At 43.9% G+C, this 15,297-nt stretch overlaps 2 protein-coding genes and 1 long non-coding RNA gene across 12 annotated transcripts in view; 2 read left to right on the top strand and 1 right to left on the bottom strand.

Moving 5' to 3' along the window:
- The window catches only part of MST1 (macrophage stimulating 1), a 21,823-nt gene extending 13,195 nt beyond the window's left edge, over positions 1 to 8,628 (top strand). For 6 of the 10 annotated variants that reach the window (XM_083429421.1, XM_083429423.1, XM_083429426.1 and 3 more), the window contains 8 exons: positions 489 to 625; positions 1,453 to 1,488; positions 1,671 to 1,782; positions 2,104 to 2,181; positions 3,393 to 3,539; positions 5,656 to 5,762; positions 7,089 to 7,228; positions 7,615 to 8,628. In XM_083429421.1, coding sequence (XP_083285547.1) covers positions 489 to 625; positions 1,453 to 1,488; positions 1,671 to 1,782; positions 2,104 to 2,181; positions 3,393 to 3,539; positions 5,656 to 5,762; positions 7,089 to 7,228; positions 7,615 to 7,776 — 919 coding nt within the window. In that variant the 3' untranslated portion in view covers positions 7,777 to 8,628. Of the gene's footprint in view, positions 1 to 488; positions 626 to 1,452; positions 1,489 to 1,670; positions 1,783 to 2,103; positions 2,182 to 3,392; positions 3,540 to 5,655; positions 5,799 to 7,088; positions 7,229 to 7,614 lie in introns of all 10 variants that reach the window. The other 4 variants (XM_083429420.1, XM_083429417.1, XM_083429419.1 and 1 more) reach the window with 1 other exon arrangement.
- Positions 1 to 15,297, top strand: part of LOC310672388 (taste receptor type 2 member 40-like) — a 154,737-nt gene that overhangs the window by 116,456 nt on the left and 22,984 nt on the right. The gene's annotated exons all lie outside the window — the stretch shown is intronic.
- On the bottom strand, positions 7,237 to 15,294 carry LOC310672433. The gene is made up of 3 exons (XR_014508573.1): positions 14,663 to 15,294; positions 12,506 to 12,554; positions 7,237 to 7,346 (listed from the first exon to the last, which is right to left on the bottom strand). It is a non-coding gene; the product is annotated as an uncharacterized lncRNA (long non-coding RNA).

Here is a 15,297-nt window from a genome sequence, read left to right on the forward strand (position 1 = left end):
TTTGAAAAATAAAATAAAATGAGAAGATCAACAAAATGGGATATTGGAGTGGGATGTTGTAGCCTTGCCAGTGTTTATCACTTTAAAAATTGTGAATAACTACCTGAGTCGGTGCTTCCACATTTGAGTGGCTTAGCTTGGCTTTTATTCTAAAGAAAAGAAGAAAACATACAAAAATTAACCCCTTCTGCCTAGTGTCATTATGTTATGTTGCTTGTGCAATTACATTTGAGATGGTATCACTAGCTGTGAGGAAAGAATTGCACCCCCCCCAACAATATAAATATTGTCATTTGTATGCTGGGAAATGCAAATACCTGCTCAATGCAGGTGCTTCCAAATGTCTGAATCAACCACAACAAATAATTGAAAGTGGGGTATCTGTTGAATGACAAGGAATTTTTCCAGATAGGTCTTGGGGATTTAGGGAACAAGAGGCAGTCAAATGTTCATGTGCTGAAGGGATGGTTGCCCTTTCTTTCTCCTAGGGTCTTCCCTGTCATGTTCCCCACTGTGCATCTTGAAGAAAATTATTGCCGCAACCCTGACAATGACAGCCATGGCCCCTGGTGCTACACCATGGATCAGAAAACTCAGTTTGATTACTGTGCTATTAAGCCATGTGGTGAGTCTCTGAGCCAATGTCGAGAGTTAGGCCAATGTCATGATGAACATGACCCCCCTGTCCTGGTCACTCCCTGGCAGTTCTACCAATAGTGGGCAACTCGCGTCCCCTGCCAGCTGTTTTGTGCACTCTATGGAGTGAAGCCTTTGGCTAACCTTGCCTGTTCTGTATTGGTTAGTTTGTAGGTTTGTGTGCAACGCAGCAACCCCCTTGGGCATTTTGATATTGGAGTAACATTTGACACACACATTCTGTATTTCATATTTTAAACCCCAGCTTGACCCCCTACACCTATTTTGAAGAGGGCCTGGAAAGGTGTAAAGCACACTGTTGCTCTGTTTCAGCATTCTAAAACATGCAAAAATGATCGCATGTGGTAGAAGATTGCATGTGGTTGGAGATTAAAATCACCCTGTTAACAGCACTGGGCTGAGAGGAGATAGTTACACCAGCAGGACAATTTCTCCATTATGGAGTTGATCAGCATTAAACCTCTTCCCACAGCTTAGTGCTGTGCTGGACAAATCATCCCATTGCAACAAACAGCAGCAAGGAGAAATTTAACTTCTTCTCTCAGCCCAGTGCTGTGATGGGGGTGAGTGTGGTCTGTTCCTGAGTATGAGTAGATTAAAATTGCCCTTTTCTTGCATAGAGTTGAGATGGGGCATCCAGTTTTACTGAGGGCTGGCAGGCCACCTGCAGAGACTTGGCAGGATAGATTTGGCCTGCAGGTTCACCAGCCCTGAAGTACATAGTAATCAAATGGTGTACAGAAAGCAAGTGTTGTGTTTGCACATGTAAACCAGCCTTATGTTTCCTCTTTTTAGCCGGTGACAATAAGCTGTCCAACTTGCTGAACCCGGGTAAGTCTCCTGTGCCTGATGCCTGTGACAGTTGGGAAGGAGGCAGTTCTGATGAGAAGGGAGTGCAGCTGGGCTGGGGAACCTGGACTTTGCCAACAAGCTTTGGAAGCTGAAGTCTCTTGTTTTGCTTTTCACCACTGAGAGCGTTGTGCCTGACTTCGCTCTCACATTCCTGGTTGCAGATAACGTGGTCTTTGACCAATGTGGCAGGAGGGACGAACGAGTGCAGCTTCGGGCTCGTATTGTGGGCGGGCGACCTGGGAATTCGCCTTGGACGGTCAGCATCCGCAATCGGTGAGAAATATACCAATGCTGGTGGTAGAGTTCCATAAGGAAGATGAAAAGTTTTCAATGGTCTGGACACCTCTGCTATGGGGAAGAAATCAGAGTGAATCTGTCCAGCAGGAAGCGCTGATGGGAAAAGAGCCACCTCAGTAATCCAATGGCTTCAAGGGGAGATTTCAGCCCTGTGATACCGCCTCATTTCATTTATCCTTCGTCTTTGTTACTCAGCTCTCACTGTGTGTTCCAAGCAATGAAAGCACTGCAAAAGGGAAAGTTCTCAGCAAAAGGCTGGCAAGCTGATCGGTTTTTTTTGTATTATATGTCTTACAGGGAATTAGTCCACTTCTGTGGAGGATCATTGGTGAATGAGCAGTGGGTCATTAGCACACGCCAGTGCTTCTCTTCCTGGTAAGCATTTTATCTGGCTTTCCTCTGAGGTTTCCTACGCTATCTCCTTCTGGTGCCCCTTGGGAAAGGCAGTACAGTGGTACCTCAGGTTACAGACCCTTCAGGTTACAGACTCCACTAACCCAGAAATAGTACCTCAGGTTAAGAACTTTGCTTCAGGATGAGAACAGAAATCACGCGGCGGTGGCGGGAGGCCCCATTAAAGTGGTACCTCAGGTTAGGAACAGTTTCAGGTTAAGAATGGACCTCCGGAATGAATTAAGTTCTTAACCCGAGGTACCACTGTACTGTTGTTTTGTTGCAGAGCCTAATTCCTGATACTTCACAGGAAATTGCTGAGGGGCCACCTTACTGAAACCATTGACTGTTGGCCAGTCATTTATCCTAGATGGAAATAGCCTCTGCAAAGGTGGGGGGGGGGGAATGCCATGGGTAAAGAAACACCCTAGCTCAGCTTTCCCCAACTCTTGGTGATTTGGACTACAACTCCAGTCAGCCATGCTGGCTAGGGCTGAGGAAAGTTGTAGTCCAAAATATCCAAAGGGCACGTGGTTTGCAGAAGCTGAGCTAGCACAGCTCATTTAAAGCACTCAGTCAACAGCAGCTTCAGTTCCTGTCCCAGAGTTGCATTCAGGAAATGTAAATCCATTTCACGTTCGCTTTCAAAGGAGGAAGCTGCAAACTGCATTTTTTTTAAAAAAAAGTATGGCTTGTCTTAATATGCTTTTGCTGTGACCTCTGTTAGCAACAGCTAAACCCAAAAAGTAAACTATAAACAAATGTAAAATGTCTGGAAAGACAAGAGCATCCGTTCCGCAAGTCCATTCAACTACTGAAAAGTTCGGAAACTAAGGTGTGGCATCCGATTGGTTCCTGATTGCTCAGGCGTGTCGGAAACAATAGTGGAAGCTGCACCGGACGTTTGGCTTCCAAAAAAAGTTTGAAAACCAAAACACTCACTTCTGGTTCTTGGTCATTCGGGAGCCAGAATGTTCGACTCCCAGGGTGTTCGGGAGCCAAAGTACGACTGTAATGTCAAAGCCAGTCAAGCCTATCTGAGGAGGATGTTCCAGAGTTGGGATGCTAACACCAAAAAAGCCCTCTCCTTTGTGCAGTCATAACACACTTATAAAGGAGCTCAAGTAGGGAAGCTGCCACTTAGGATTGCAATCTTTGGACCCCTATGATAACTGTGTTCCTCTTATTGGCAGTGAAGCTGACTTGTCTGGTTATCAAGTCTGGCTTGGGACACTCTTTAGGAACCCTGGTCCCAACGACCCTGACAAACAGGCCATCCCCATCTCCAAGATTGTGTGTGGCCCCTCCGAGTCTCTTCTGGTGATGCTGAAACTGGAGAGGTGAGTGCCTTTTGGAGATGGGCTCTGTGTCTACTACAGATGGATGTGGCTTCCATGTTCTGTATCCTAAAACAGGGGTGGGGAATGTTTTTCAGCCTGCATCCCTTTCCAGGCAATGTGCCAATGGCAAACAGTTCCAGAGGCAAAAGTGGGCAGAGCAACAAATGCAAATTCTATCTTTGTACAGCCATCTACTTTCTACACACATCTATCCAGACAAGCAAGAGGCACCCTCAGAATTCAATGACACATTCTAGGCAGGCAAAAACACCTGTGGTGTGATGCAGGGCCAATGAGTGTGTGTGAACTGCAGAGTGTTTTGAGGCCAGATAGAGAGGTCTGGATATCGTTCTAGGTCCTCAGGTTCCCCAGCTCTGTCTGAAGATGTGGATGGATCCTATTTACCCATTGCACTTGCACATTCTTGAATATGTGTACATTGGTTCTTGAGAAGACCACCCTCATTGACATTGGATAGTCCAACTGGATGCTGTGAAACCTTCAAGTCTTGGAAAGGGAATGATGACCGTCACCCCCCATAAATGCACACATTTAGCAGAATGAGGTGGGACTGAGCAGTGCATGGAAGACTGAGGGTGTTCCATACCTGCCAGTGCAATTCCACAGCCCAATCTGGGGTCGGGGGACTAGTTGTTCTTATCTTGGGGTCTTGGCATTTAACCTTTATTTTAAATAGGGCAGGGCCATAGCTTAGTGATGGGCCATCTGTTCTGCATGCATGGTTCAATCCCAGGCATCTCCCTATAGGGCTGGGATGACTCCAGTCTGGAACCCCATTGCCAGTTGAAGCAGACAGAACTGAGCTACATAGACCAAAGGTCTGGTTCAGTATAAGGCAGCTTCCTATGCTCCTTTTTGTGTTAGATTAACAGAAAACAGATAATTTTTTATTATTATTTGAAAAGATATATATACACACACATTATTATTATAGTAGACGCCAATATATTTTCTTGTTTGGCTTGCCTCTTGGCCTAGGTGCATAACACTAAATGATGGCTCAAGTGTAGAGTGCCTCCTACCACCTTGGAAGTTGGGACACCATCTTCTGTTCTTCAGCTAGAATTCTACTCCTGTGGTTCATTCTATGGAGAACTATAGCCTCCAGGGGAGCAGTCTGTGAGGGCAGTGATATGTGCAAGAGGGAGTTGGCAGATGAGAAAGATAAAAAGTGATGTGATGTGATGCATGGATTTCAACAGGAGTGTTTAACAGGTGGGATAGGATATCCAAGACAAGGCTAAATTCAGCAGCAGTTTTAGGTTTTGAGGATGTTGTTTCTCCTCTGCCTGATTGACAGGCACCTCCCTTTCCTGGGCCTAGCAACCGTGATGTTCTCCTGGAAGCCAAATTTTGAGACTCCTCTTCCCTGGGGAGTTCCAGGGAAATGGGATTGTAATTCTCACCTGTAGTGGATTTCAGTGAGTTTTGTGGTTGTCTCCATATCTCAAAGCTCTTATGCCATGCAATAATGGAAACACAACAGAAGGGACTTCACTGGTCATCAGCAGCCCTTGCCAGAAGTAGGAATCTTACTTACATCACTCCTCTTGAAAGGCTAGCCAACCCTACTTTGCCTCTACTGATAACTTTTGAATATCCTCCTATCTCAGAAACTGAACCAACCTAAATCAGGAATGGACCTGACCCAGGAATGGCCCTCCAGAAGTGGTCAGACTATAGTTCCCAGCATCCCTGACCATTGGTCATGCTAGCTGTGGCTAATGGGAGCTGGAGCAAACGACATCTCCTACAGGATCTGCTCCCTGCTGATAGCTATGTGTAGCAGCTATTGCCACACACAGAGAATTACCGTATTTTTCTGTGTATAAGACGCCCCCGTGTATAAGACACCCCCTACTTTTGGGGACCTCAAATTTAGAAAATGGGCATATGCACTATCCATGTATAAGACACCCCCAGATTTTGACCTTATTTTAAAGTAAAAAAAAAAAACCTAGCTTATACATGGAAAAGTACGGTAAGCATTGCAGTTGCATGAGCAGTCGGCCACAGGCATGACTTGTAATGACATTATCTTGGCTCTCTTATTTGAATATTGGTGGTTTTATAGCCTCTTTCTTTCTTCCTGAAGGCCAGCAATTCTGAATCAGCGTGTGGCACTGATCTGTCTTCCCCCTGAGCGTTACATTGTGCCTGCGAACACCGTATGTGAGATTGCAGGATGGGGAGACACCAGAGGTACAGTCTCAGAAAAAGGGTATTGGGGAACAATTGGTGGGTAGATGATTTTTAAATTTATTTACTGTATTTATACAAGGCCACTCAGTAAGATTGTTATCTGGGTGACTCACTGTTTTTTAATTTTTCTCTTTTATTTTGTATCATTGAAACAAGAGTGTGCAGCATAACAATATTAAAATAATAATAGAAGCAGATAATTAAAATACACAGCACATAATTAGTGGTTCAGGACACTAAAACCTCAGATTTGGGAATTTGTTTTAAGTGTTTATCTGGTGCTTAAATTATCGGATAAAAGGTATCAGGCGAGTCTCTTTGGGAAGGGCACTTCACAAACGAGTGCTACCATTGTGGAGTCCCCTCCGCCAGGCAGTCTGCCATCTTGCGTCACTTGGTGGGAGCACCTGAAGAAAGGCCACTGAAGAACATTCAAGGTCCAGGTATATAAATGTGGAAGGAGGCCATCTTTGATCTGACCTGGTCCTAAGCCATTCAGCACTTTGAAGGTTAATACTGGCACTTTGAATTGGGACTGAAAATGGACTGAGAACTAGCGCAGCTAACAAAATTCTGGAGTAATATGACTGAATCACTCAGTCCCAGTTAGAAATATTGTAGTCTTATATTGGGCCAACTGTAGTTTCTGAACTTTTCTGAAAGGCAACCCCACACACCACACATTTCAATTCTCTAAACAGAATCATGGTCTGGCAGCCACTCACCCTTCCAATTTGCCAGGAACTTCTTTAGTGTCTACTCTCTAATTCCATCTATTCTCACTTTCCTTCCTTCTGCCACATCAGCTACAGAGCTTATGTTCCCCGGTCGAATAAAAAGGTTTGATGCATGCTGGACCCACTCACTGACCCTGCCTCACAGTGTGTGCCCCTCCTGACATGGTCCAGCTATACAGGAGGTTGCCTAAGCCAGTTCATCCTCACCACCATTTGTTGATTTGTATGCCACTTTTCCAGGAGACTGTGCCCAGAGTGGCTCACAGCATATCAAATGAGCAATAAGGATAACAGTTCTAAGAATATTATTAGAAACAACCATAATATCAATAACTAAGTACAAAAAGTCAACACTGTATAAAACAATACAAAAGTTAAAATTAGGTTAGCACCTTAAAATTAGACTATTGCCAAACACAGAAACAAAAAGTATTGTATAATATACCTGCATACCATAGTGTGGTTCTGAGACTGTCTTGAAGCATCCAGGGAGCCTACCCCCATCTCTCACTTTGGAGGGGTACTGTCCTCACCCTCAGGGTGACCCCCAACCATTGATCCTAAGCCTCTGATTCTGCTCCCCATGCAGGCACTGGTAATGAAAATGTCCTCAATGTGGCCAAGCTGCCAATCATGAGCAACCAAGACTGCAATGTGGCTCTTCGAGGCCGTGTGAAGGAGAGTGAATTGTGCACAGCGCCCTTGAACGTACCTGTGGGGGCCTGTGAGGTAAGCAAGGCAGGGTATGTGAGGGGCTGACCTGACCTGCTTTGAGTGCCCTGATATGTGGGGTGAGACACATATCCTCCTCCTGCTTCTCATGTAGATTCCCAAGAGAAGGAGGGACCTGCAGAGAGGGAAGGAAGACAGGGTTGGGAAAAGGCTAGAAAGGTTAAGATCAGTACCAGGAAACAGTCCTCTGAGGGAAGAAGTGGATGAGGGGATCCACAAATAAAGGAACTCATGACAGGGAAAGGGGAGACATAAATTATTGAGCAAATTCTAGGAAGAAGAACCACCTCTAGTGCCTTGATGGTGTTACTCTGCCCTACAGGCACTGAGCCATGTTTTGTTTGAACTGACTTTGTCTTTTGTCCTCTGCTTCACACCTGCAGCGTGACTTTGGAGGCCCCTTGGCTTGCTTGACTCTTGACTGCTGGGTGTTGGAAGGTGTGATCACCCCCAACCGCGTTTGCGCTCACAAAGAGAAGCCTGCCACCTTCATCCGTGTCTCCCTTTATGTTGACTGGATCAACAAAGTAATGAAGTTGAGCTGAGCTGTGTGGCTGGAACCAACTCATCATGAAGCCTTCCTTCCTCCACAATCACCATCCTTGAGGTCCTTTAATAAGGATCAGTGTTGCCAAATGGGAGGACATTTTCCAAGCCAGGCTGTGAACTTTGGGGGAACCTTGTCCTGAGCCTGCCCTTTTGGAACATACAGGCGATGCTTTTGAAACAAATGCTGCCATAACCCAGACACACTTTTCTTCTCCTTCTACAGGAATAGCTGTCATCATGGAATCACAGGTACATCAATAGAACAAAACACCACCAAACTGATACAGTAGTAATTTGTTTGAATGCAGCACAATCCCATGTATCACAGAATTGTAGAGGCAGAAGGGACCACAAGGATCATCTAGTCCAACCCCTGCAATGCAGGAATCTTTTTGCCCAATGTGGGGCTCAAACACACAACCCTGAGATTCAGAGTCTCGTGCTCTACAACCTGAGCTCTCCCAGGTGTATTTAATTTAAAAATCATTTCAAGTCAGGCTTTTACATTGGTTATGTACCTTCCATATAGAAACACACACTTTCAGAAGGTTTGAACAAATAATATTGGTGTCATGCTCTCTCTAGCAGCAACCCCATTGCAGTAGCTCTTTTACACACTTTCCCATCTCTTTGAAGGAAGGTTTCCTCTCTCCTTCCCAGGGACTGTCATATAGGCTGAGGCCACACCGCAGGCTCCATGTCACTGCATCCCCCACTAAGCAAGGCACCGGGTTTCCTAAGAACTTCCATCTATCTGTCTTTCTTGTTACAAAATAAGTTTCCATATTGTTGGTATTATTATTATGTCATTAAAAAGAACTTTGTAATAAATTAATAGTAATAATTCATTCCTTTTTGTCAAAATTCATTGGCTGAAAGAAAGCTTCATTATTCAGGCTTTGTGTAACCTAATTTTTTTTAACCATTAATGAAATCCTCTTTTTAAGTCCTGACTCCGGAGGGCAACAAACAGTGCGAAGTTGAACAAACAGTTCAAAGTTCCTCTGAAACTATTAATAACAGAGTACAGGCAATACTTAATGCAAAGCATGATGCTCTAACATTGTTGAAGCTCAATGCATGGCTGACCTTATCAGTGCCTGGGAACTCACAAAGTAACTTACTTTTCCAATGGAAAAAAGGCTCCAAGTATAGTATAGTATAGTATAGTATAGTATAGTATAGTATAGTATAGTATAGTAATAATATTGTTGCATGCCACCCTAATCTCCAAGTGATGCGAGATTACCAGGGTTCCAGGCGCTTACTCAGGGTTTGTGTTTCCTTTTGTTAATGGGGCACATTGGAGACTGTGGTGTCTTTATGATATATGGTTATTTGCACATACTGTATATTCATAGAACTGTACATGGATCATCTAGTCCAACCTCCTGCAATGCAGGAATCTTTTGTCCAATGTGGGGCTCGAGCCCACAACCCCATTTTATATTTGTGCAGCTGGCTCTTCTTGCCTAAGGGCAGAACGTTACATTTGTCCCTATTGAAATTCATTGTATTAGTTTGGACTCAGTTCTCCAATACGTTATGGTCATTTTGAATCCAAATTCTGTCTTTTAGTTTCCCCTCCCAGTTTGGTGTCATCTGAAGATTTGATGAGCACCACCTCAATGCCTTTCTCCAAGTCATTCATAAAGACGTTGAACAACAATAATCGGCCCAGGACAGAACCCTGTGGCCCCTCATTTGTCACTTTCCCCCCAGGAGGATGAGGAACCATCAGAGATGGAGAACAGATACAGTTACCACTGTGCTAAATAAAAGACGCATCTTTGCATTTCCTGTTTTGGAAAACAGCAACAAGCAAATCTGTGTGCTTTTTTAATACACCAAAGAAACAAAACCCTATCATGATTTGACTGGTAAACTGATCAATCTTATCTGCCCTTGCCTTAGAAAAAGCCCATTGAATATACTAGGATTAAATTCCAAGCATGAATAGGATTGGGCAGTACACATGTCTGTTTACTCAAATATATATACATGTCTGCCATCTCTGGGTAATTGCCTGGCTTTGTGTGTCTTCCATAGTATCAAGATTGTGAACAGCACTGATTTCCACCTCCTCAAAAGTTCAGATCTTTGGCATGGCAGCAACAACCTTGAGCACAGTCAAAAATGTTAATCTGAATGACACAGGCAATGAGGTCTTTTTGTAAAATAAAAAAAGATATCTGACAGTATTAGAAACTCCAATAATAATAATAATAATAATAATAATAATAATAATAATTTTTATTTATATCCCGCCCTCCCCAGCCGAAGCCAGGCTCAGGGCGGCTAACAACAATAAAATAGTACAACATTCTAAAATCATTCATTATAAAATAAGCTTTGGATGGGTGTTGTGCTGGCGTGTATTTAAGCAGCAGCAGAAAGGCATATTGTGCAATGAGTAAATGAGTGGTAGTGGATCTCTGAACTAACTGCTATTTTGATTCTCACATGCTGGATTTTGATCTTGTATTGAAAATCTCGCATCTGTTTTTAAAGAAGAAATAGTGTATTGGGGGTGGAGAAATGAGCAGCTACGAAAGGAATGACCAGCTACAAAGAACTGCATAAGGCTTTTAGTTTGGAGATGCAAACTAACTTACTGTTAAGGAAACAGAACTTGCTTTTAAAGTGGAACCAATAAAAAGTGTGGGCTGAAGAGAGTCTGAAGGCAAGGTGGTTTCTTCCAGGTGCCAACAGCAGAATTTCCAGCTGCTGCTATTTATTGCCTGAGTAGTAGAGTCTGGGCCACTAACTTTCTTATTCTCAAAACCACCCAAAAGGAGTACCACCCTCACTCAAGACACCTTTGGCAGGAGGCCCTTTGGTATAGTGTATCAACACCACTATGTGAGATAGCAGCAGTAAGGAAAGGAGGAGCCTGAAAATCCCATTCATTTACATAGTCCGGCACATGGTTCGTTTGCATGGTCCCCAGCCTATTTAAAAGTATGCCGCAGCCCTGCTAACTCACTCACACTCTCCACTTTAGCTCAACAATTTTGGTTGCTGAAAGTCTTACCTGTACAGCAGTCTGAAAGGATCCGGAGAGATGCCTTCTTCCCAGATCATTACCTTTCTGGTGGCTTTAATTGACTTGGCCCTTGGTGGGCTCGTCTCCAATGGCTTTGTAGTTGCAGTGATAGTCATTGAATGGGCTAAATGCAAGACCCTCGCGGCTAGGGAGCAACTTATTCTATCCATGGGTACGTGCAATATCTTCTTCACACTTGCTCTGACTGCATTTTTCATTAGATACGGGTTAAAGCCTGAAACCAGGGACGGCGTAACATTTGGCGTATATTACTACTTTTTAGCCTTTGGCCTATTCTCCCGACTCTGGTTCATTGCCTGGCTCTGTGTCTTCTATTGCGTCAAGATAGTGAACAGCACACACTGCCTCTTCCTGTGGTGCAAGCTGAGGATATCGCGCCTGGTGCCCTGGCTTCTTGGGGGCTCTCTTGTCATCACGTTTCTTGTGTCTTTCATTGCAATTCAAAATGAGCAATGCAATTCTCTCATGAGCAATGCAACAGTCAACAATGCAAACATGACACAAGGGAAGACAGAGAATAAGCTTGACTGCTTTCTTGAAGACTTGCTTCTAATTGGTTATACTGTCTGTCCCTTTCTTATAGTTTTCCTTTGCTCCATCCTGGTTGTAACCTCGCTCTGTAGGCATGTCTGCCAAATGACAGGTAAAGAATCCAAATTTAGGAGCCCTCAAACAGAAGCCCACGTCAAGGCAGCTGGAACAGTGCTCTTCCTCCTGATTCTTTCCATTTTTTTTTATGTGGCAGAGACCTTGTTTATAACTCGACAAGCTGAAAAAAGCATATTTGCTACTTCAGTGTGTATAACAGTTGTAATATCATATTCCCCTGTGCAGGCTGCCATCCTGGTGTCGGTGAATCCTAAGCTCAAGCAGGCAGCTGCCAGGATGCTTCCAAGACCAAAGCCTTCATAATTCTTAGATGTTGCATTTTGTAAAAAGAGCTGGCTCAGGGGCCCCAAGCCTGGTCAAGCGTAGGGTGTGAAGTGGAGAAAGGACTGTAACACTTTGTTTGCTCTCATGTTTTCAATCAGCATTGTCCTGCTCCTATCATGGCTGCTATTTGCAATGCTGGGAAAGCCCCTCTTGGTTCCAGTCAATGCTATCCTGCCACTGTGATTCTGATAGGGAAAAGGAAGGATTAATGGTTAAAGTCCCCTGCCCTCCTTGCCACAGTCACAACCAGCCTTCCCTCCCCACCCACTCCGCAGGGCAGCTACTTTCTTAAAATTAAGCCTGCTACATGTCTTCAGGATCACGGGATAAGGACTCACTGCTGAACAACTTACACCAGGCATTCCTCAAAGTACAAGGCTCATCTAATACAGCAAGACAAAGCAGATGCCACTTACAGCCCCCAAATGAAATCACTCACACATTTCATCAGTTATCGACACCCAAGTCTGGAGAATGACACTTCCCTCTCACACGCCTTGGCTGTTGACTTATACATCCTCACAGACATCTCTTGAAACAGCTCTTCCCAAAAACAGCTCTTCCCAAAACAGCTCTTCCCAAACAGCTCTTCCCAAAGAACAACATGCCCATGACAGGGCTATGGAGATGGGGAACGCAGACGCTGTCCACAGACTTACTCTGGGAAAAGTGTTTCAGGATTAATGATGCCATCCCAAACCTCAGGGGATTGTTCACCTGCTCACCTTCCAACATGATGTCTGCCATCATCTGCCAGCACTGCCCTTTTGCTTTCTATAGAGGAGGAATGAGATACAAAACGGACAAAAATCTGATGTCAGAAATCTCAATATTCAAAAGGAAGTGGCGGAACACTGAAACCTTCTAGGTCCTAGGACACTGTGTAAATAACCTGAAAATAGCTATCCTGCAGCAAAGGAACTTCAAAAGAGACACTGAGACATGAAACCACTGAATTACAATACATCAGGAGTTTTCACCGATATCATTTGTGAACTGAACTGACACAAAGAACTCCTCACACATTCCATGTGCTTAATGGTGCCATGATATCCGCATTTAAAGAAGGGTTTTGGAAATTACCACTGTTAACTATGTAATTATCACTGGCTGAAGTTTTACACTTTTCATTTCCCTCTGACCTTGTTTTTTTTACGATTGCCCACACCCAGACGTATATTTGTACTGGCAACTCCAGGACAACATGCATAAATGTGCTAGCCTTGAGTCTCTTCACCATTCTTATTTGTTTTTACATGATGTAAAATAAAAGCCTAATTATATCTTGTAGTATGTACCTTATTATGTCAGGAGGCAATAAATATTTTCTGATCCTGAAAAAAACCCCTGTTACTTTATTGCCTCCCTTCTTTCACCCTTATGAAACAACATATTCATACATTTTCAATTCCTGTGGACTATGATGAGTTAAGACTCCCACATACCCTTCCTTCCTTCCTTCCTTCCTTCCTTCCTTCCTTCCTTCCTTCCTTGAACTCCATTAAGTCTCATCTTCTTCTTTGTAAGGACACTAAAGTCTGTCTCCATCACAGCTTCACCTCCCTCTGAGTTCCTACCATGACCTGCTCCTTCCTCAGAGCCACCTGCTCTCCCTCTGGATCTCAGAAGGGGATTAATGTTTCAGTGAAGGACAAGTCTACCAATGGCTATTAACTGGACAGAATGAGTAGACTATCACTTTTGTGGACTGTCTGTGGCTGCTAGGAACAGCTGCTTGGCTGCTACATGATGGAGTCAGAAATTTTTGATTGTATGGCACACTTATATTCTTGGTTCTTGGGTACGTTTCCAAAGACAATTCAAAGTGTTGGTGCTAACCTTTAAAGCCCTAAACGGCCTCGGTCCAGTATACCTGAAGGAGCGTCTCCACCCCAATCCTTCTCCCCGGACACTGAGGTCCAGTGCTGAGGGCCTTCTGGCAGTTCCCTCACTGCAAGGAGCCAAGTTACAGGGAACCAGGCAGAGGGCCTTCTCGGCAGTGGCACCCGCCCTGTGGAATGCCCTCCCACCAGATCTCAAAGAGAACAACAACCAAACTTTTAGAAGACATCTGAAGGCAGCCCTGTTTAGGGAAGCTTTTAATGTCTGATTTATGACTGTATTTTAATATTTGGTTGGAAGCCGCCCAGCGTGGCCGGGTATAAATAATAAATTATTATTATTATTTATTATTATTATTATTATTATTAGGTTGGATCAGCCTCTGTGCATCTATGTCTCCCCACAATATTGTGTATGATAGCATTTCCTGTGTGCCCCAAACACAACATATTTATTATGTTAGTTTGCTTCCCCCTCCCTTCCCTTTATGAAGCTGCTTATCTGATATTGAGGGACAATTGATGCGCAGAGGCAATGTCAGAATTAGATGTTTCAAAAATCAAAGGTATCATCTCTGTAAGTTACTTTCTCCCTAAGATGATGATATTATTATTATTATTATTATTATTATTATTAAATTTGTTAGTCACTTTTATTATACATCTCTATAGGATTTGAATTCTATTTGCCTGTCTTGGGGTTGTTTGCCTTTGTATCATGCCTGCCTGCCTGCCCACACTGCAAACAGGACAGAACGTAGGTCCTGTTTTCTTACACCTGTTCATTTAATAAATTTCCTTAGAGATAGCTCAGTCAGTAGAGCATAAGGCTCTTAATCTCAGGATCGTGGGTTCAAGCCCCTCATTGGGTGAAAGATTCCTGCATTGCTGGGGGTTGATCAGAGTTTCCCAAACCTGGGTCTCCAGCTGTTTTTGAACTACAATTTCCATCTTCCCTCACCATTGTTCCTCCTAGTGACATCTGAACGGCCACAGATTCCCCATCCCTGTAATAGTGAAATAAGTTAATGTAGAGGTAACCTAATGTCCTGCAGACAGCAGCTGTTGGTGGGATTGGGCAGTCTTGCTTTCCTCACTTCCCAAGTCCGAGGTCCATGCTTATTACTGAGAGGGAGAAGAGATGAGTAAGGCAATTCGGGTGAGGAGGTTGATGCACCCAAGCCACTGGGAGGACTACGCTGAGATCTCTGCTACCTTGCTTCCCTCTCTTGCAGCAACCTAGAGGGACCCTGAGAGGCAGTGCTGTCTTACCCCATGTTGTCAGCTTCTGCCTGAAAATATTACTGGAACCAACTTTGATCACTCAAAGCACCACATTTCTCTTAATGTGTTACGTGGCATTTCTCTTCCTCTCTCTGCTCTTTATGAAGGTTGAGATCCACAGCTCAAAGTGTGATGGAAGCACAGGTGCGGTGCAAGAATTAGACCCTAATAAAAGATGCTGTCCTTTGCTATTTGCATTGCTATAATTACAGCTGAGGATCAAATAGGCAAACAGATCCAGTTACCAATGTGCTAAATTAAATACACATCTTTGCATTTCCCGCTCTGGAAAACAGGACCAGCAAGCAAATCTGTGCTTTATAAGACACTAAAAAATCCACAATCCTATCATGATTTGCAAGTAAACCTACCAATCAGGAATGCAATCACAG

Source organism: Podarcis tiliguerta (genome assembly GCF_965153285.1).
Source record: "Podarcis tiliguerta genome assembly, chromosome: 2".
Taxonomy (NCBI): Eukaryota; Metazoa; Chordata; class Lepidosauria; order Squamata; family Lacertidae; genus Podarcis; species Podarcis tiliguerta.